At 37.0% G+C, this 17,232-nt stretch overlaps 2 protein-coding genes across 2 annotated transcripts; one reads left to right on the top strand and one right to left on the bottom strand.

Moving 5' to 3' along the window:
* Window positions 1-598: 598 nt before the first annotated feature.
* On the bottom strand, window positions 599-12,467 carry pctp (phosphatidylcholine transfer protein). Its single transcript, XM_079457659.1, has 6 exons — window positions 12,316-12,467; window positions 11,869-11,986; window positions 3,934-4,013; window positions 3,532-3,703; window positions 3,153-3,220; window positions 599-3,072 (listed from the first exon to the last, which is right to left on the bottom strand). Exons 1-6 carry the CDS (start codon window positions 12,439-12,441, stop codon window positions 3,001-3,003), a joined length of 636 nt encoding a protein of 211 aa, XP_079313785.1. The 5' UTR covers window positions 12,442-12,467; the 3' UTR covers window positions 599-3,000.
* Window positions 12,468-14,420: 1,953 nt separating this feature from the next.
* On the top strand, window positions 14,421-17,006 carry tmem100a (transmembrane protein 100a). Its single transcript, XM_079455602.1, has 2 exons — window positions 14,421-14,604; window positions 15,596-17,006. Exon 2 carries the CDS (start codon window positions 15,646-15,648, stop codon window positions 16,093-16,095), a length of 450 nt encoding a protein of 149 aa, XP_079311728.1. The 5' UTR covers window positions 14,421-14,604; window positions 15,596-15,645; the 3' UTR covers window positions 16,096-17,006.
* Window positions 17,007-17,232: the final 226 nt, after the last annotated feature.

The following is a 17,232-nucleotide window of genomic DNA, read 5'->3' on the forward strand; positions in this document are numbered from 1 at the left end:
TTCTTATTGTAAATTTTCTGTATTTTTCTGTAATTTTATGCATTTAAAAAATAAACTGTAAAAAGTTTAATCTTGTTATAGAAAACAGAAATTTTCTGTCATCTTGATTAACAGAAATATACCTGAATTTATTCCCTGTAAATTACAGGATCTATTATAAATAGTTTTTCCTGTTTTTCTTGTAAATTTGCTGTCTTTTTCCGTAATTATATGCATTTTAAAAATAAACTGTAATAAATGTAATCTTGTTATAGAAAACTGACATTTTCTGGCAGCTGGAGTGTATTTTTCTCAAAAATGTGTTAAAAAACAGTAAAATGTAGTTGTTTTACATTTTACGTGGAAAATCTTTAAAATAATAACAGAATTGTTTTGTGTTTCGTGTTTTTCACAGTAAAGATGTGTAAATATACTAAGCGACACATTAAGATACTTCAAAACAGGACATGAATAATCCAAGAGTTGCATAAATTGCAGTTACAAACTACCTGTAGGGGCAACAACTCCAGAATAATTTGGCCTAGCCGGTCAAATGCTGTACTAGGTCCTTAAAGCATGATTCTTTACATAAACAAACTCAAAAAATACATACATAGAGTAGAGGCACAGTAACATTTTATTGCAATTCAGTTTGAGGACAGAATTAAACATACAACTGATTTAACAGCATTGTGAAGTTTAAGAGGTAGATGTCAAAACAAGAAAACAAAATCACCTAAGTGCTTAAAACAAACTACATATTGTCAAAACATAAAATGAGGTCATAAAGAATGTCAGTGATTAGTTTCCTATGAAAAAATATTATAATGCATATAAACCTGTTAAAACCCAATGTTCCAGTGGTCCGATTACAGCGTCTCAAAGTGCTGCTTTAAAACAATCTCTTACATCAAACGTTTATCACTACAGTACATTCGTTCAGCACAAGAGCACACGCGGATGCACAGAATAACACAAAGAAAACATCCGAAGCGCAAAAACCCACATTTTGGTTTTATTCTTAATAATTAACGGATCAATGCAAACATTTCGCTTATATTTCAAGATGAATGGTTCTTTAGATGAAGGATCTTTACAGCAATGACATAGAAGAACCATTTATAATCTTAATCTATAATCACTTTATAATCTAAAGAATATGTTTCCACTACAAAGACCTTCTGGGTAAAAACCTTCACGGAAGCATTCAGCCAAAAATGTTTCTTCAATGGCATCGTGAGTACTTTTTAAAAAGTGGTTTCTGAGTTCTTTCAAGCACCACAACATTTATTTTTATGTTGTTATGTAATAACATATTTTGCGATCACAATTCCTCAAAGGCTAACTGTGCTCGGCATCCATTTGTAAACAGCACATGATGATTCTAAGGAGTGCATACGTCATATTTTCAGCTCTATACATTTGTCATTGACGTGACTTGATGGTCTCGGCAGGCATTAGGGTAAGGCTCGGCATCACAAATGAAAACGTCACTTTGAAAAACATAATTTTAACCATTAAAATCCATCTGCTGACATGACGTTGAAAAGATGCCCAGAGGTCAGACGTCTCCAGCATCTCAATGACCAAATGACCATAACTAACCATCTCTGCAAAAACCTTCAGTCAGCATCAGATTGACCAGGAGAGGTCGCTCAATGACTGCAATATAAACATCGCATGAGAACTGCTCCTATATTCTGTCTCTTAATATTGAAGAGCAAGATTGTATTCGGTTAAAGATTAAAGTTAAAGACGATTCACGTACAACATCGTATCACTGAATTGGATCAAATATCAAAGCAAACCATCAGACAAATGATGCTGGAGATTTAAATCGCAACAATCTTCACTTTTTAGTGAATGCATGATATCCATCATCTCATGAACCGTTGAACGGCGTATCTACTGTTATAAACCTACATAAACCGTATTAGTGTACTCACTTTTCACACCACTAGTGAGACAAATATGTATAATATTAAGGAACAAATAGTTCAAACTTGGTCAAAATAACCACTTCTGCAAAGGTTATACAATTTCTGATTATTTTACTTTAAATGAAATAAATTAACTAAATAATTTACTTTAAAGGCACTCTAAAATATATTGTAATAATAATAAAAGGAATAATAAAAGGAAGTTTACAGTTGTTTTATCTGTACTTTACATTTTGCACTGCGTTCAATTACATCTTAGCATTAACGTAAATGTCCCTAAAACATTTTCTGTCAGGACTTTATCCGTTTTTTTACGGGATTTGTTTTTACAGTAATATAAATGTACATTTTAACTGGATTTTTAGCAACTTTGAACACAATATATTTATGTAGTTTAAGAAAACATGGAACATTTCAGTATATAATGGTTGGTTATGGTATATTTCACAAGTAACCAACTCAAGCCCAAATAACAGTTGCTTTTTACCCCAATTGCCATCATTTTACTTATTCAACATTTAATGGATCTTAACTGCCACGAAAAAAATAAAACAAAATTTAAGAAGATTAAAATATCTTTGAGGATTTCAACAATTCTAATTTGTTTAAAAATGTTTTTTAAAACGTACAATTTTAGATCAACTTTCAAGAGGTATGGACAAAGCAATACATTTGGGTTTTTATGCCATCTAGTGGTTTGTTAGAAAATTATATTAAAGGCACCTTTAGCCCAGTCGTAACCTATATCTGTTTAGCTTTTCTTATACTTCTCAAACACATTTGCTTTGATATTTTGTCATCCAATACAATACTAGACAGTTTCCTTTAAATGTGACCTGAGGTTCCAGATTGTTTTAAGCGCCTTTGCCGTTGACTGTGTTTACAGAGATGTTTTCTACATTCACTTATTAGATCTATCTTTAATCCTTTAGATTAAAGTGCTACGATGAAATTACATACCATTCCATTTCATTCTGTGATTCAAGAATGCCTAAAAAAATTATTCGGACGAAACGTTAACGAAGGATTTCGCATTTCGGACACCATAGAAACTCCCACAGAACGCATGCGCATACATGCATCACTTCTTGCAGAAGCTGGAATAGTTGCAGCAGGCTTTTTTCATGTCCGTGAGAAAGGCCGGGACGCCCGTCTGCACAAAAAACACACTTATCAGCATCGCATTTTTGACTGATGTGGTAACAAATCCAGCACGTCCCGCAGCTCGCTCACCTTCGCCGCCCAGTTCACCAGCCAGGTGGGAATCATGCCGCCCGGATTATCAAAGTAGTTCATAAAGACTGAAATATGATTCACAGAAACACACTCCGTTATTCACTAGAATATCTGACTGTCTCGTGTGAACCTCAGATCTGTTCATGACGTCCAAGGCTGATTTTCTCATCCACGATTGACTATAAAAAGCTCAAGATCGCACCTTATAAGGTTTAGACTTTAAACTTTGTGTACAATATGAAAATGCTTTAATGTTCACCAACTTGAAATCGTGCAAAATCAAGATGAATGCCATACATTCACTTCATTTCTTTACTATTTAAAGAGCACTATATAGATAAAAGTGTCTTGGTCGGTGTGTTGGAGGTGCAGTCACCTTTGGTATCACCGGAGCCGTCGTTCTCTATGGCCAGACTCTGTTTGTAATCCTTCACCCGGATCACGCCCCTCTTCTCAGGACATTGAGACACAGATGAGCTCTTGGCTAAAACCACCCAGATCCTGCGGCCGCCCATGTCCAGATCCCGACGTTCCCGGACGTACACGTACTGAAGAGAGTTAAATACTAACACTGCTACTGAAGATGATAACAAAATAACTTCAAACCTAAAGAGAGATGATCTACAAATCCAATGCGATGATGGACGAAAATACGAGACCAAAGTTAACTTTTGTGTTAATTCTATTACGATAGGTACGTCTAGATACATTATCACGAATGTTTCATATTTGTCTCTCTTTACAGGAGTCTAAACAACATTTGAAGTTTGCAGGATACGTCCCTGTTAGAAAGAGGAAGTGGATATTTCACCTCCCAGTAAATCACTTTCTGTCCATTGAAGTCTTTCTCGTGTAGGTCTGTGGACACACACACACACAAAGAAGCGGGTCAGAGTTCAGGATGGTTACGATGAGAAGAACATCATGACTTTTTCAGATGACCACAAAAACACAGGAAGATGAATGATGAGATGAAGACACGAGCAGCTGTAACATGCTATAAACAGAACCATATCTCACACAGATCATGGAAATAATGTAGATCACAAAATTAATTGAACTGGGAAATGTTTTACAAACCTTTTGATCTAAAGGCGTGTTCTTAAATGACTGATATTACTAAATATCTGTGCTGTTCCTTTGATATTCATTTTAGAAAATAATTATCATTTTATATGTACGTGTTATGAAAATTTTTTTTTTGAAATGGATGACTTTGACTGAATAATGAAGAAAAAGCAGTCAGTGGGACCTTACGACATGTAATTTGTTGTGAATATTAAATACAAACTAAATCAAAACTATATTTATGTTATTATAAAGTTTCAACTATTTGATTTGTATTCTAAAATATAGAAAAGTATCATTACGCAGGTGAGCCTTGTGTATAATAAGACAATGATGGACAAATCTCTTGAACGGTCTCATAATGTCCAGCCCTGCATGAATATTTTTAACCCCGTCTGTGAAAACAAGGCTACCGTCCCAAAATCTTTTGATTTCCACCATTCGTTTCACAATGATTTTAATATTTGACATGGTCTTACTCAGTAAATATGAAATATATTTTCACAGAATGTAGAATGATTATGTAAAACAAATAGCTGGGTCGCATTTTATCTTTCCCAAGTTATGTTAACCTAATTTATGGTGACCAAATTTAACATCAAATCTTAATTTTCATGATCCTTCGCCGTAGCAAAACTTACACAAAACTGTGACGTGCCCATTTCCCAAGTAATAAGCTACAAGTAAAACACCTTGGATTTTGCTTACGCCTGTATATAACTATTTGTGCAAAAATAATTACATTAAAGCAACACTACAACTTTTGCTCACGGCTTCCCCAAGTGGTGGATAAGCGCAATTGTCTGTAACCGGTGTCGGAAATAATGTCGCTGTATAAGCTTCCCTGTGGGCAGCTAAACTGCATATCTTAACTTAACTGATGGATCCTGTGTGTACCGACCCGCACACAAAACTTACAGTGTGTGGTAGTGACAAGGTCGAAAAACTACATGGTGTTGCTTTAATGTCAGAAGTGAAGCATGTATTTCACATTTAAAACTGCAAAGACAGATGTTCTATAAATTGGCTGTTCATTCCAACAATTGAAAGGCTCATGATCCCAAACAAACCCTGACCCAAGGGTGTGTTTATATCTCAACGGCTGTGAATGTATTCATCACATATGATTCAGTCAATAATGAAGGAGTCAGACGTGTTTATGTGACTGTAATTCTTGACCGATATAACAATAACATTTGGGTGCTGTGGTGATCCGACACAATGATCGTGTCCGGAACGTCCTGCCTAATGTTACACAACGCATTCATGATGGGAATCTGCATTCAGTCAAACTCCTGCTTTATAGGGTTTTGAATGCTGGTCGGCCTGACACTCCCGCCATCATCTGTCACAAACAAACACCCGGAGGAAAGACACTGAAAGCGCCGGGAGATACACGAGATCACAGTGCAGAACATAAATCAGATGTTAACCACAAACGCTGTCAGGATCTTTACGAAAGAAACACTCAAAACATACACACATGTACACGCGGGGCCGGCTGGAGCCAAAGTGTGTTTCTAATAAACCCGACTACACCCGCACGCACAGTTTGTTTTTGAGGGAAACACAGCACCATACCATCTCATGTCTTCAAATGAGAGGAACATTCACATCACGGAGGAAATGTGATGTTTATCACATTAAAATAACATTCAGATTTCAGCTTGATTAAACTATTCACATGAAACGGTGTTTTATTCTCAATGTGTGTAGTCTATACTACTATTCGAACAAGCCACCGATTTATCTTGTACAATAAACATAAATGATTCCTTTACATCACGTGACTTATTAAAGCACCCATGAAATCAAAATGCAATCTTAATTCCTTAAGAATATCTATAAACTAGCATACTTGAAAACAATAACAAAAGTCACATTTAGATGCAAAACCTTACAGTCTGTCATGTGCACAGAAAAAAACCATCATCAAGCTTCTCATCAAATGATCCCAAGCAATGCTCTCTAGAATATATGAAAAAAAACTAGGCAATGTGCTGTGTCTTTTTCAATGTCATTTGATTATTTTTCCCTGACCGTAAAACAAACAAAGACCCATAGAATTTACCTAAAAGAGAGTTTCAGATCTATAGAAAAGTAGGATACAACATTTTTACTAGGTCCAGTAATTTAACATCTTAAAATTACACCCTGGAATAGTGCATCAATGCCCATGCAACCCCCCAAAACAACCTAGCAATGTGAGAAATACCTTGGCGACTGCAAAGCATCCCCCTAGCAACCATCGAAAACATTTCAGCTACCCCACAGCGATGCCTTGCATAGCATCTCGAACATCTTAACGACAGCACTGCCGTGCCCTGGACACCATAGCAACATCCTAAAAGTTCTCAATAAATGTTTTATGTTTATTGACAAACACGGAAGAAAAACGCGTGGTTAAGAAAACAATGGCAAAATGAATCATGTAAGATGTGAAACGTTAAGATACTCAGCAAACCTTGCTGACAGACACAAAGCTTTCATGTCTCGAACCACACACACCAGAGAGATTTACGAAGACAGTTAAATCGTTTCCAGATCTTGAAAGAAAACAACGTTTACATACAAGTGGAACAGAACGAGCTCAGTATCTGTGATTTTAAACGTTTGTGAAAACGTCTTTCTCGCTCAAAATGATGTTTTCTTGGACGAGAGCAACAAAATGTTTATTTATTAAATGCACATCTGTCTGCTGATGTTTGATATCATTGTAAAACGATCACATATGACACATCATTCACAATATTAATCTGAACGGTGAAAGTCAGATGTTGCCACTGACCTCAACCTTGAGGAAGACCTGCGAATCTCATTTCACAAATTAACTTTTGCATTTTGTCTCTATAAGCACCTTATTATAAAAATATGTCTAAAATGTATACACACTACTGTTATAGTATTATGTTTTAAATTAAGTACCTTATATTCTTGATTTGTGGGTTTAACTTGTATACATGAGTGTGAAACAAAAAGAACAGAAATAATTGCCACACACCTGCTTACGTTTATTTATTCTTTTAAGAGCAATGTGCCTATTTTTTATTTGTTATCAGCCATGATAAAATCCCATGTGCAAGGCTCACTGACCTCGACACTTCTTAACTCTTGCCACTTAGAAGTCAACAAAACGATGATAGAAAATCTGATTAATAAAATAATTTTGGGTGAAATATAGCTCATGGATAATTGTAACAGTACAAAAACAACTTGAGATCAACATACAGACTTGCTGTAAATCCCCATTCACACACTTGAGTTGTACAGGATCTGGTTCTAGATCAGTTCCCTGATCCCACAAGCACATCACTAGTAAACAACACCATACTCCACGCATATACAAACTACTGAATAAACACAACAGCACCATCTACAGCTACTGGGATTTCAGACGTACCAGTTACCTGAAGACTTGAGAGCTTTAACCAGCAGCAGAGGAAGATTCTTCAGAATGAAGAACACACAACAGTTGACATCAACCCTGTGATGATATTATAGTGTCTACACCGCAAACAACAGGTTACACAACAATAGGATTGCGACTGTCTACACTCAAAATGCACAATAGAACAAAATTGTCTCACTTCTGCATATATCGCAATGGCTAAATGATTGTAATACTTTCAAATGTAATGTACAGTTATACATTTCCCAAATTGCATTATTTAGCAAGTTACTGCCATTCACTTTTTTCGTCAATATAGCGCAGTCCTTATAGTAACCTTTACAATAAAGGTCTTTGACATGCAATTCTACGTGATTTCCAATGGAAAAGCATCAGTGTCTATTTAAATAATTTTAGTTTAAAATAAAGTAGCTAAGGTAGATATCCGACAGCTGTATTATAATGAGATAGAAATTAAATAACACTGTAAAGATTTTGCCGTAGCTATGCAGCTAGTTGCCAGTAACTTACTGTAGATTTATATTTATCTCATTTATTCGCATCAGTTTGTTTAAAGATAAAGGTACATGAAGTCTTTATCTTTACAGAAAAAAAAACGCTAAAATAACAGCCTCATGCAAAGCATTCTGGGAACCAGAAATCCACATTCTGTTTTTTTTCTAATTTGGTTCCCACAATGCTTTGCATGAGGCTGTTATTTGATAGTTTTCTTTCTGTAAGGATAAAGACTTGCTAATGTTTAATGATCATTTATCTTTGAACAAACTGCTGCCAGTAAATTACCTAAATGTAAATCTACAGTAAATTACCAGCAAACTGCTGCCAGTAAATTACCTAAATGTAAATCTACAGTAAATTACCGGCAAACTGTTGCAAGTAAATTACCTAAATGTAAATCTACAGTAAGTTACCGGCAAACTGTAGCCAGTAAATTACCTAAATGTAAATCTACAGTAAATTACCAGCAAACTGTTGCCAGTAAATTACCTAAATGTAAATCTACAGTAAATTACCGGCAAACTGTAGCCAGTAAATTACCTAAATGAAAATCTACAGTAAATTACCGGCAAACTGTAGCCAGTAAATTACCTAAATGTAAATCTACAGTAAATTACCGGCAAACTGTTGCAAGTAAATTACCTAAATGTAAATCTACAGTAAGTTACCGGCAAACTGTAGCCAGTAAATTACCTAAATGTAAATCTACAGTAAATTACCGGCAAACTGTTGCAAGTAAATTACCTAAATGTAAATCTACAGTAAATTACCGGCAAACTGTTGCAAGTAAATTACCTAAATGTAAATCTACAGTAAGTTACCGGCAAACTGTAGCCAGTAAATTACCTAAATGTAAATCTACAGTAAATTACCGGCAAACTGTTGCAAGTAAATTACCTAAATGTAAATCTACAGTAAATTACCAGCAAACTGCTGCCAGTAAATTACCTAAATGTAAATCTACAGTAAATTACCGGCAAACTGTTGCAAGTAAATTACCTAAATGTAAATCTACAGTAAGTTACCGGCAAACTGTAGCCAGTAAATTACCTAAATGTAAATCTACAGTAAATTACCAGCAAACTGCTGCCAGTAAATTACCTAAATGTAAATCTACAGTAAATTACCGGCAAACTGTTGCAAGTAAATTACCTAAATGTAAATCTACAGTAAGTTACCGGCAAACTGTAGCCAGTAAATTACCTAAATGTAAATCTACAGTAAATTACCGGCAAACTGTTGCCAGTAAATTACCTAAATGTAAATCTACAGTAAATTACCGGCAAACTGTAGCCAGTAAATTACCTAAATGTAAATCTACAGTAAATTACCGGCAAACTGTTGCCAGTAAATTACCTAAATGTAAATCTACAGTAAGTTACCGGCAAACTGCTGCCAGTAAATTACCTAAATGTAAATCTACAGTAAATTACCGGCAAACTGTAGCCAGTAAATTACCTAAATGTAAATCTACAGTAAATTACCAGCAAACTGTTGCCAGTAAATTACCTAAATGTAAATCTACAGTAAATTACCGGCAAACTGCTGCCAGTAAATTACCTAAATGTAAATCTACAGTAAATTACCGGCAAACTGTTGCAAGTAAATTACCTAAATGTAAATCTACAGTAAGTTACCGGCAAACTGTAGCCAGTAAATTACCTAAATGTAAATCTACAGTAAATTACCAGCAAACTGTTGCCAGTAAATTACCTAAATGTAAATCTACAGTAAATTACCGGCAAACTGTAGCCAGTAAATTACCTAAATGAAAATCTACAGTAAGTTACCGGCAAACTGTAGCCAGTTAATTACCTAAATGTAAATCTACAGTAAATTACCAGCAAACTGTTGCCAGTAAATTACCTAAATGTAAATCTACAGTAAATTACCGGCAAACTGTAGCCAGTAAATTACCTAAATGTAAATCTACAGTAAATTACCGGCAAACTGTAGCCAGTAAATTACCTAAATGTAAATCTACAGTAAATTACCAGCAAACTGTAGCCAGTAAATTACCTAAATGAAAATCTACAGTAAATTACCAGCAAACTGTAGCCAGTAAATTACCTAAATGTAAATCTACAGTAAATTACCTAAATGAAAATCTACAGTAAGTTACCAGCAAACTGTAGCCAGTAAATTACCTAAATGAAAATCTACAGTAAGTTACCGGCAAACTGTAGCCAGTAAATTACCTAAATGTAAATCTACAGTAAATTACCTAAATGTAAATCTACAGTAAATTACCGGCAAACTGTTGCCAGTAAATTACCTAAATATAAATCTACAGTAAATTACCGGCAAACTGTTGCAAGTAAATTACCTAAATGAAAATCTACAGTAAGTTACCGGCAAACTGTAGCCAGTAAATTACCTAAATGTAAATCTACAGTAAATTACCTAAATGAAAATCTACAGTAAGTTACCAGCAAACTGCTGCCAGTAAATTACCTAAATGTAAATCTACAGTAAATTACCGGCAAACTGTTGCCAGTAAATTACCTAAATGTAAATCTACAGTAAATTACCGGCAAACTGTTGCAAGTAAATTACCTAAATGAAAATCTACAGTAAGTTACCGGCAAACTGTAGCCAGTAAATTACCTAAATGAAAATCTACAGTAAGTTACCGGCAAACTGTTGCCAGTAAATTACCTAAATGTAAATCTACAGTAAATTACCGGCAAACTGTTGCAAGTAAATTACCTAAATGAAAATCTACAGTAAATTACCGGCAAACTGTAGCCAGTAAATTACCTAAATGTAAATCTACAGTAAATTACCTAAATGAAAATCTACAGTAAGTTACCGGCAAACTGTTGCCAGTAAATTACCTAAATGTAAATCTACAGTAAGTTACCAGCAAACTGCTGCCAGTAAATTACCTAAATGTAAATCTACAGTAAATTACCGGCAAACTGTTGCCAGTAAATTACCTAAATGTAAATCTACAGTAAATTACCGGCAAACTGTTGCAAGTAAATTACCTAAATGTAAATCTACAGTAAATTACCGGCAAACTGTTGCAAGTAAATTACCTAAATGAAAATCTACAGTAAGTTACCGGCAAACTGTAGCCAGTAAATTACCTAAATGTAAATCTACAGTAAATTACCTAAATGAAAATCTACAGTAAGTTACCGGCAAACTGTTGCCAGTAAATTACCTAAATGTAAATCTACAGTAAATTACCGGCAAACTGTTGCAAGTAAATTACCTAAATGAAAATCTACAGTAAGTTACCGGCAAACTGTAGCCAGTAAATTACCTAAATGTAAATCTACAGTAAATTACCTAAATGAAAATCTACAGTAAGTTACCGGCAAACTGTAGCCAGTAAATTACCTAAATGTAAATCTACAGTAAATTACCTAAATGAAAATCTACAGTAAGTTACCGGCAAACTGTAGCCAGTAAATTACCTAAATGTAAATCTACAGTAAATTACCTAAATGAAAATCTACAGTAAGTTACCAGCAAACTGTTGCCAGTAAATTACCTAAATGTAAATCTACAGTAAATTACCGGCAAACTGCTGGCAGTAATACTGTAATTTAGAAATGATTTACAGTGTACGGATCTCCAATCTCTGTTAAAAGTTATAACAAGCACAGCCTGTAGTTCAGGATATACCAGGGTTTACCGTACAATCCCTCCAAAACCGGTTCACTGTACCAAAGGAAAGGCTCACGAATCAGACTAAACGTTTCTGAATGATGGCTGTCATGGATGTACCTTTGACGTAACTGTCCCACTGCTTTCTGTAGTTGAGATCCATGTAAACATCTGCGCAGAGTTCCGGAGAGCAGCCAGGCAGAGAGCCAAACACCTTGTACTCATACAGACCAGATTCCTGTTTAACATGACGGGGGAGATGAATGTACATGTATAATGCCTCCCAGATGCCTGAACATGTTACATATGTGTGCTGTTATCAACATGCGAGACAAACTGCACGAGCGAGCGAATATAAACAAACAGATCCAAATGCGTAAATGCGGTCAATTCAGACCAAAACGCATCGAACCATATTTACGTTATAAAATAATCTACATTTTGTAAGAGATCGACTTCACGCGTGTAGTTTATAGGGGTTTATTCAATGCACACGCGCGAGCAGCCGACTGCGTTGAACTGCTTGAACCGCGTGTCATCAGTGCGCATGCGCGTTGTGTCGTTCACCTTGTGAAAGAGTCGGTATATTTTCACGCCCGTGGTCTCGGTGAAGAACTCCCACCCGTCCAGCTGCGGCTCGTCCAGTTCGGTCCACGCCAGCTGAAACTCATCTTCGCTGAAGTTAACGGCCATGATGCTTCCGGGTCCACGCGCGTCACGTGACCGCCGGAGCGCAGCTGATCGGGCGCGGCGTGCTCTCCCGTGACGTCACGACTGCGTGACGCTCCGGAACGCAACGTGGTCGATGAACCATCATTTATTTGTGTGTACACGAAACACAACGAATGTTCATAACTAATGAACTTTATGAAAAACATGTGCATTGAGGACACGCATCGTGCGTGTAATTTGCATAATGCATAGTGAACAAAACTTCATTTGAGATGAATTATTACTATCATTTCATAACCTCTCGTCTGAATGACATGAAACTTTTGTCTGTGGGCATCGTAGAAACTCAACTCCACAAGCGTTGTCCCCGTACGATACTCTACACCTCCTATCAAATATCAAATATATTCACATCAACCATCAATAACTCACGAGCAACAGTCTGTCTGCGTGATGATGATTTGTGAGGTTTCAATAACGACACGAGAACCTATCATATGAAACACCAATAACCCTTTTAATCTCCAAAGAAAACATCTAGCAACCTTTACATCCCAAAATAACATAATTCCCTGAACCCAAGCGCTTTCATTGGGGACTTAAAGCTCAAAACACAGAACTGTTTGAGAGTTCTGGCTGTCAGTCGGAAAGATCACAGAGATGTTGCCTCACTGTTTGGCAAGTTTAGGGCAGATTTCCTCTGGGAAGGAAGACTGTCGACAACACCCTGTTTAACATTACAACACAAACGCAAGGAAGAACAGAAAAAACGTCTGCGGTCGCACATGGATGCATTTGAGACGGATGGGCTTGAATGCCAATAAACAAATATTTAAACTCACACACTTTCAGATTCAATACCACAGTGGCAGGTTCCAACCGTAGTTTACTTATTTGTTTGTTTTGTTTGGTTCATTCAAGGTGTCAAGATTGACAAACTCATCTGAACTCATGTGGATGTGTCCCTGTGTTCTTTAACGCCCAATATGTCATTTGTGCCATTGTTAACGTTTTTTTTATTTTATCAGAGAAACTGCCAAGCTGTAAGTTTTAATTCTGTTTCAAGAATAAGTGTTTTTCATTGTGTTTGTAGATTTGTACTGTGTCTTATGTCTTTGAACAAGCTTTATTGTTTGTTACGTTTTTTCATCGTCACAGATATGTGTGCATGTTTCTTTATTATTATTGAAAAGTGTACATCTTTAAATAGCATTAAACGTTTTTTCACTGTATATGTACCGGTTGAATAAAGGCATGTGTCATACAGCCCAAAATTGGCTATTATTGCTTACAGGGAATATGTGAAATACATTCATTGTGAAATGTTGACATTAATACAAGAACTACTAAGAACTAGACACACAACTATCCAAATTTACAGTATAATCTCTAGTGAACGTTCTCGCCGATCTTATCTGTTCTTTGTTTGTGTAACTATCTTGTTGATTTTTATTATAATTTATATTTATTCTCTCTTTCTTATGTAAAGCGCTTTGAGATGCTACTTTTAAAGGCACCCTATAAAATAAAGTTATTATTATTAACAACACTACTTATGTATTTATATTTGTTGGTAAAACAGAGCTTTTAACGTTTTAAATGTTGTGAAAAACATTAATATAGTGAATATTTAAATTATAAAGCTGATCGCATGACGTCACGACTGCGTGGTCGATCGGAAAGTCTTATATTTATTTATTTGTGTGTGTGTGTGTTTATGTGTACACAATGAATGTGCATAACTAATGAACAGTATGAAAAATATTTGTATATATATATATATATATGATATATTTATACGGTTACATTATAAAGTGTAATATACAGAATATACTGTATGTAATATTTAAATGCTCAAATATATTTATGCAACTACTGTATAACTACAATGAAATGCGAGTTTAAAAGTTGATGTCAGTAGTGAAAGCCTTCAGCATTTATTATGCAGAGAAGGTTGTGCTTTAAAGAGACGGACAGCTGCACTCCACCCCTGTGCAGACACACATCTAGTGAATGAGAGAGAGAGAGAGAGAGAGAGAGAGAGAGAGAGAGAGGAGTCGAGTCAGTCACTTCATGAGGAGATCACCAACACAACTCACTTCACTCTGGATCATTATTGGACTTTAAAGTCTTTGGTTTTGTGAACGAGGCTCTTTAGATTTGAAGATGGAACACACGTGTGAGGTAAAATACTTTTTACTGTTTACTTTAACATGAAATATTCTTATTTATTGTTATTCCTATTTTTTATATAAAGATGCTTTATTTAATACATTTCATGCATGATATTACTAAAGAAAAAAGCAATAGCAGCTCTGTTGTGTCGGGGAAATGCAACAGGAGAGTTGATCATCTTTTGCTCATACACAAACGCTTAATGAGAAGAAATAAAAACTGCATGAAGTAAGTCACTAAACAAACGTTTTAAAACACACAGAATATGAGTAACGTAAACCATGTCATCATTTAGGAAAACAAACAAATGTAGACAAATCATTCAATTCTCGATCATTTGTGGGTTCCCTTACATAAATGCATCTGCTGAATAAATTCAAGACTGAAGATCTTAATCATTTATCCAAAGCGCATGCACGTGAAACAAGACAAAATGTAAATGTAAAACAAACCTATACATACATATATTTATCGTAGTTTAATGTGTGTTAACCATCATATTTTTCTCATCGGTCTCCAGTTTAATAACCTCAAGATCTCATCATTATTCCAGAAAAATGATACGCTGGGCTCCGTGATATATGGTCCTCACCGCGACGTCATAGAGCTCCCCAAAGAGAAAAGATCTCAATCTCGCCGTGAGCTTTGCAAAGCAGGCTGAAGTTTGCAGATGTAATGTTTAGCGGTCAGAGAGAAGCGCCGCGGGCGTTTGGCACTTGTGCTCATAAGAACAAGCCCCCTGTGAAATGACTGTTAATTTATACAGCGCTCGGGTTTCATGGCGCGGTTTGTAATGTCATATCCCCAGCTCTCCAGGGAATGTGGCAGCTCTCCCTGCGTCATTCAGGCGGTGGTCAGTCTGCGCTCATAAACCGGATCGGGGGGCTCTTCCCATCTGAATACCAAAACAACTCCTGACCCGCTAATGTCTTCTAACACTGAGAACTGCTTTGTGTTTTGGCAGCAGTCTGTTTTACTGTCATGCATTCTCTCTCCATAGATGAGGAGAGGCCGCGAACAGATGCTCTAGAGAAACAGGCACTGTGGCTGATGCCCCAAAACACTCTGACGCTTGACCCTGCGATGCCCTCCGAGCCTCTCAAGGACGCCATGACGATCCCCGGAAGCCCACAGCGAATCCTGACAGAGAAAACCAACAACAACGACATTCCTCAGCCAGCGACGGCGGTCATCGTTCCTCTGGTGAACGAGGTTCAGCTAACGGCGGCCACCGGCGGGGCCGAGCTGTCCTGTTACCGCTGCACCGTGCCGTTCGGCGTGGTGGTGCTGATCGCCGGGATCGTGGTGACCGCCGTCGCCTACAGCTTCAACTCTCACGGCTCCACCATCTCGTACTTCGGGCTGGTGCTGCTCTCGGCCGGCCTGGTGCTGCTCGCCCTGAGCGCCGTTTGCTGGAAGGTTCGGATGGAGAGGAAGAAAGAGAGGAGGAGAGAGAGCCAAACGGCTCTCATGGCGCACCAGAGGAGCATCTTCGCTTGAGGTCCAACTTGAGACACTTCAGTTCACGTACGAGGTGGCCGCGGTGAGGCGCTGGTAACTTTTGTGAATGAGGCAGGCCTAGTTTGCATAGAAACGAAATGCATTGTTTAAACTAAAGCTGACAGTGACATGTTAGTGGTTAGTGAATACGGATTTTGCATTACGTAAGATGCGCATCTGTTCCTGAGGTGATGAAAACCGTCAATCTCACGAAGGGCTTTATATGAAGACACACAGCTGCGTTCGTCCGGATGTGAAGACGCAGCTGAGACGACAGCTACACTTTCGTTGACCCTCAGTGCAAACTCCAGCACCAGGCAAACTTTAAAGAGACTCAATCTTTCAATCCATCTATCTTGCTTTCTTCTGTCCATCGCGCGGACCTCGCGGTCAGCTGGGACGTGAGCCAAGAGGAACGCATCGAAATGAAGACGAGTGACCCCGGAGAGAGGAAGTGCTGTATTAATCCCCAGCTGCTTCCTGTTCTGCAGGATTCATGGAAAGACACGGACAGACACATAAAGGAAAAGGGCGGAAAAGAGGAAATGAAGGACAATGATGTTTCCTTATTGAAAGCGTCTTTCCAACACTCGGCTACTTTACATGTCAGTAAATTATATATGTGTAACTTTATCATGGATGGACGGTACTTATATTACTTGTATTATGATATATAGACACCCAAGGGCTGGAATTCCAGACACATTTATTATATTGTATTTGAGGACAGGCATACGACGTGAATGAAGATTATTAATCACATATACAGTATAACATGACGGCTTGAACGAAACCGTGAAGGAATTAATTGTTGATCTAGGTCTTAATAACAATGCTCTTATGTTTGTCATAACATTATAAGCTGCTGAAAAATACTATTTTTAATAAACTCACGTGAAACGATGTCATCCATCCTTTTGAATACTTGAATACGAAGCTTGCCAGATTTACATTTGCATATGCACGCAAAGAGAAAACTGGACATTTAAGATACAGGTTTTATATGCGTGTGTGTGTGTTATTGGGGATTTTAACCCACAACCTTGGTGTTGCAAGCACAACACTGTACCAGCTAAGCTAGAACACGGCAGTACAAGACAGATCCACCTAATAAAGTTTGTTTTCCATAAAGACCAA

Source organism: Barbatula barbatula (assembly GCF_947034865.1).
Source record: "Barbatula barbatula genome assembly, chromosome: 5".
NCBI classification, from domain to species: Eukaryota; Metazoa; Chordata; class Actinopteri; order Cypriniformes; family Nemacheilidae; genus Barbatula; species Barbatula barbatula.

Excerpts from the sequence above, each read along its gene's own strand:
- pctp (XM_079457659.1), bottom strand. The coding sequence starts at position 12,441 with ATGGCCGTTAACTTCAGCGAAGATGAGTTTCAGCTGGCGTGGACCGAA. Across the intron at positions 3,704-3,933 it reads TTCCTCTTTCTAACAGGGAC|TACGTGTACGTCCGGGAACG; the intron begins GTATCCTGCAAA and ends AACTCTCTTCAG. Across the intron at positions 3,221-3,531 it reads CGGCTCCGGTGATACCAAAG|TCTTTATGAACTACTTTGAT; the intron begins GTGACTGCACCT and ends ATCATATTTCAG.
- tmem100a (XM_079455602.1), top strand. The coding sequence starts at position 15,646 with ATGCCCCAAAACACTCTGACGCTTGACCCTGCGATGCCCTCCGAGCCT.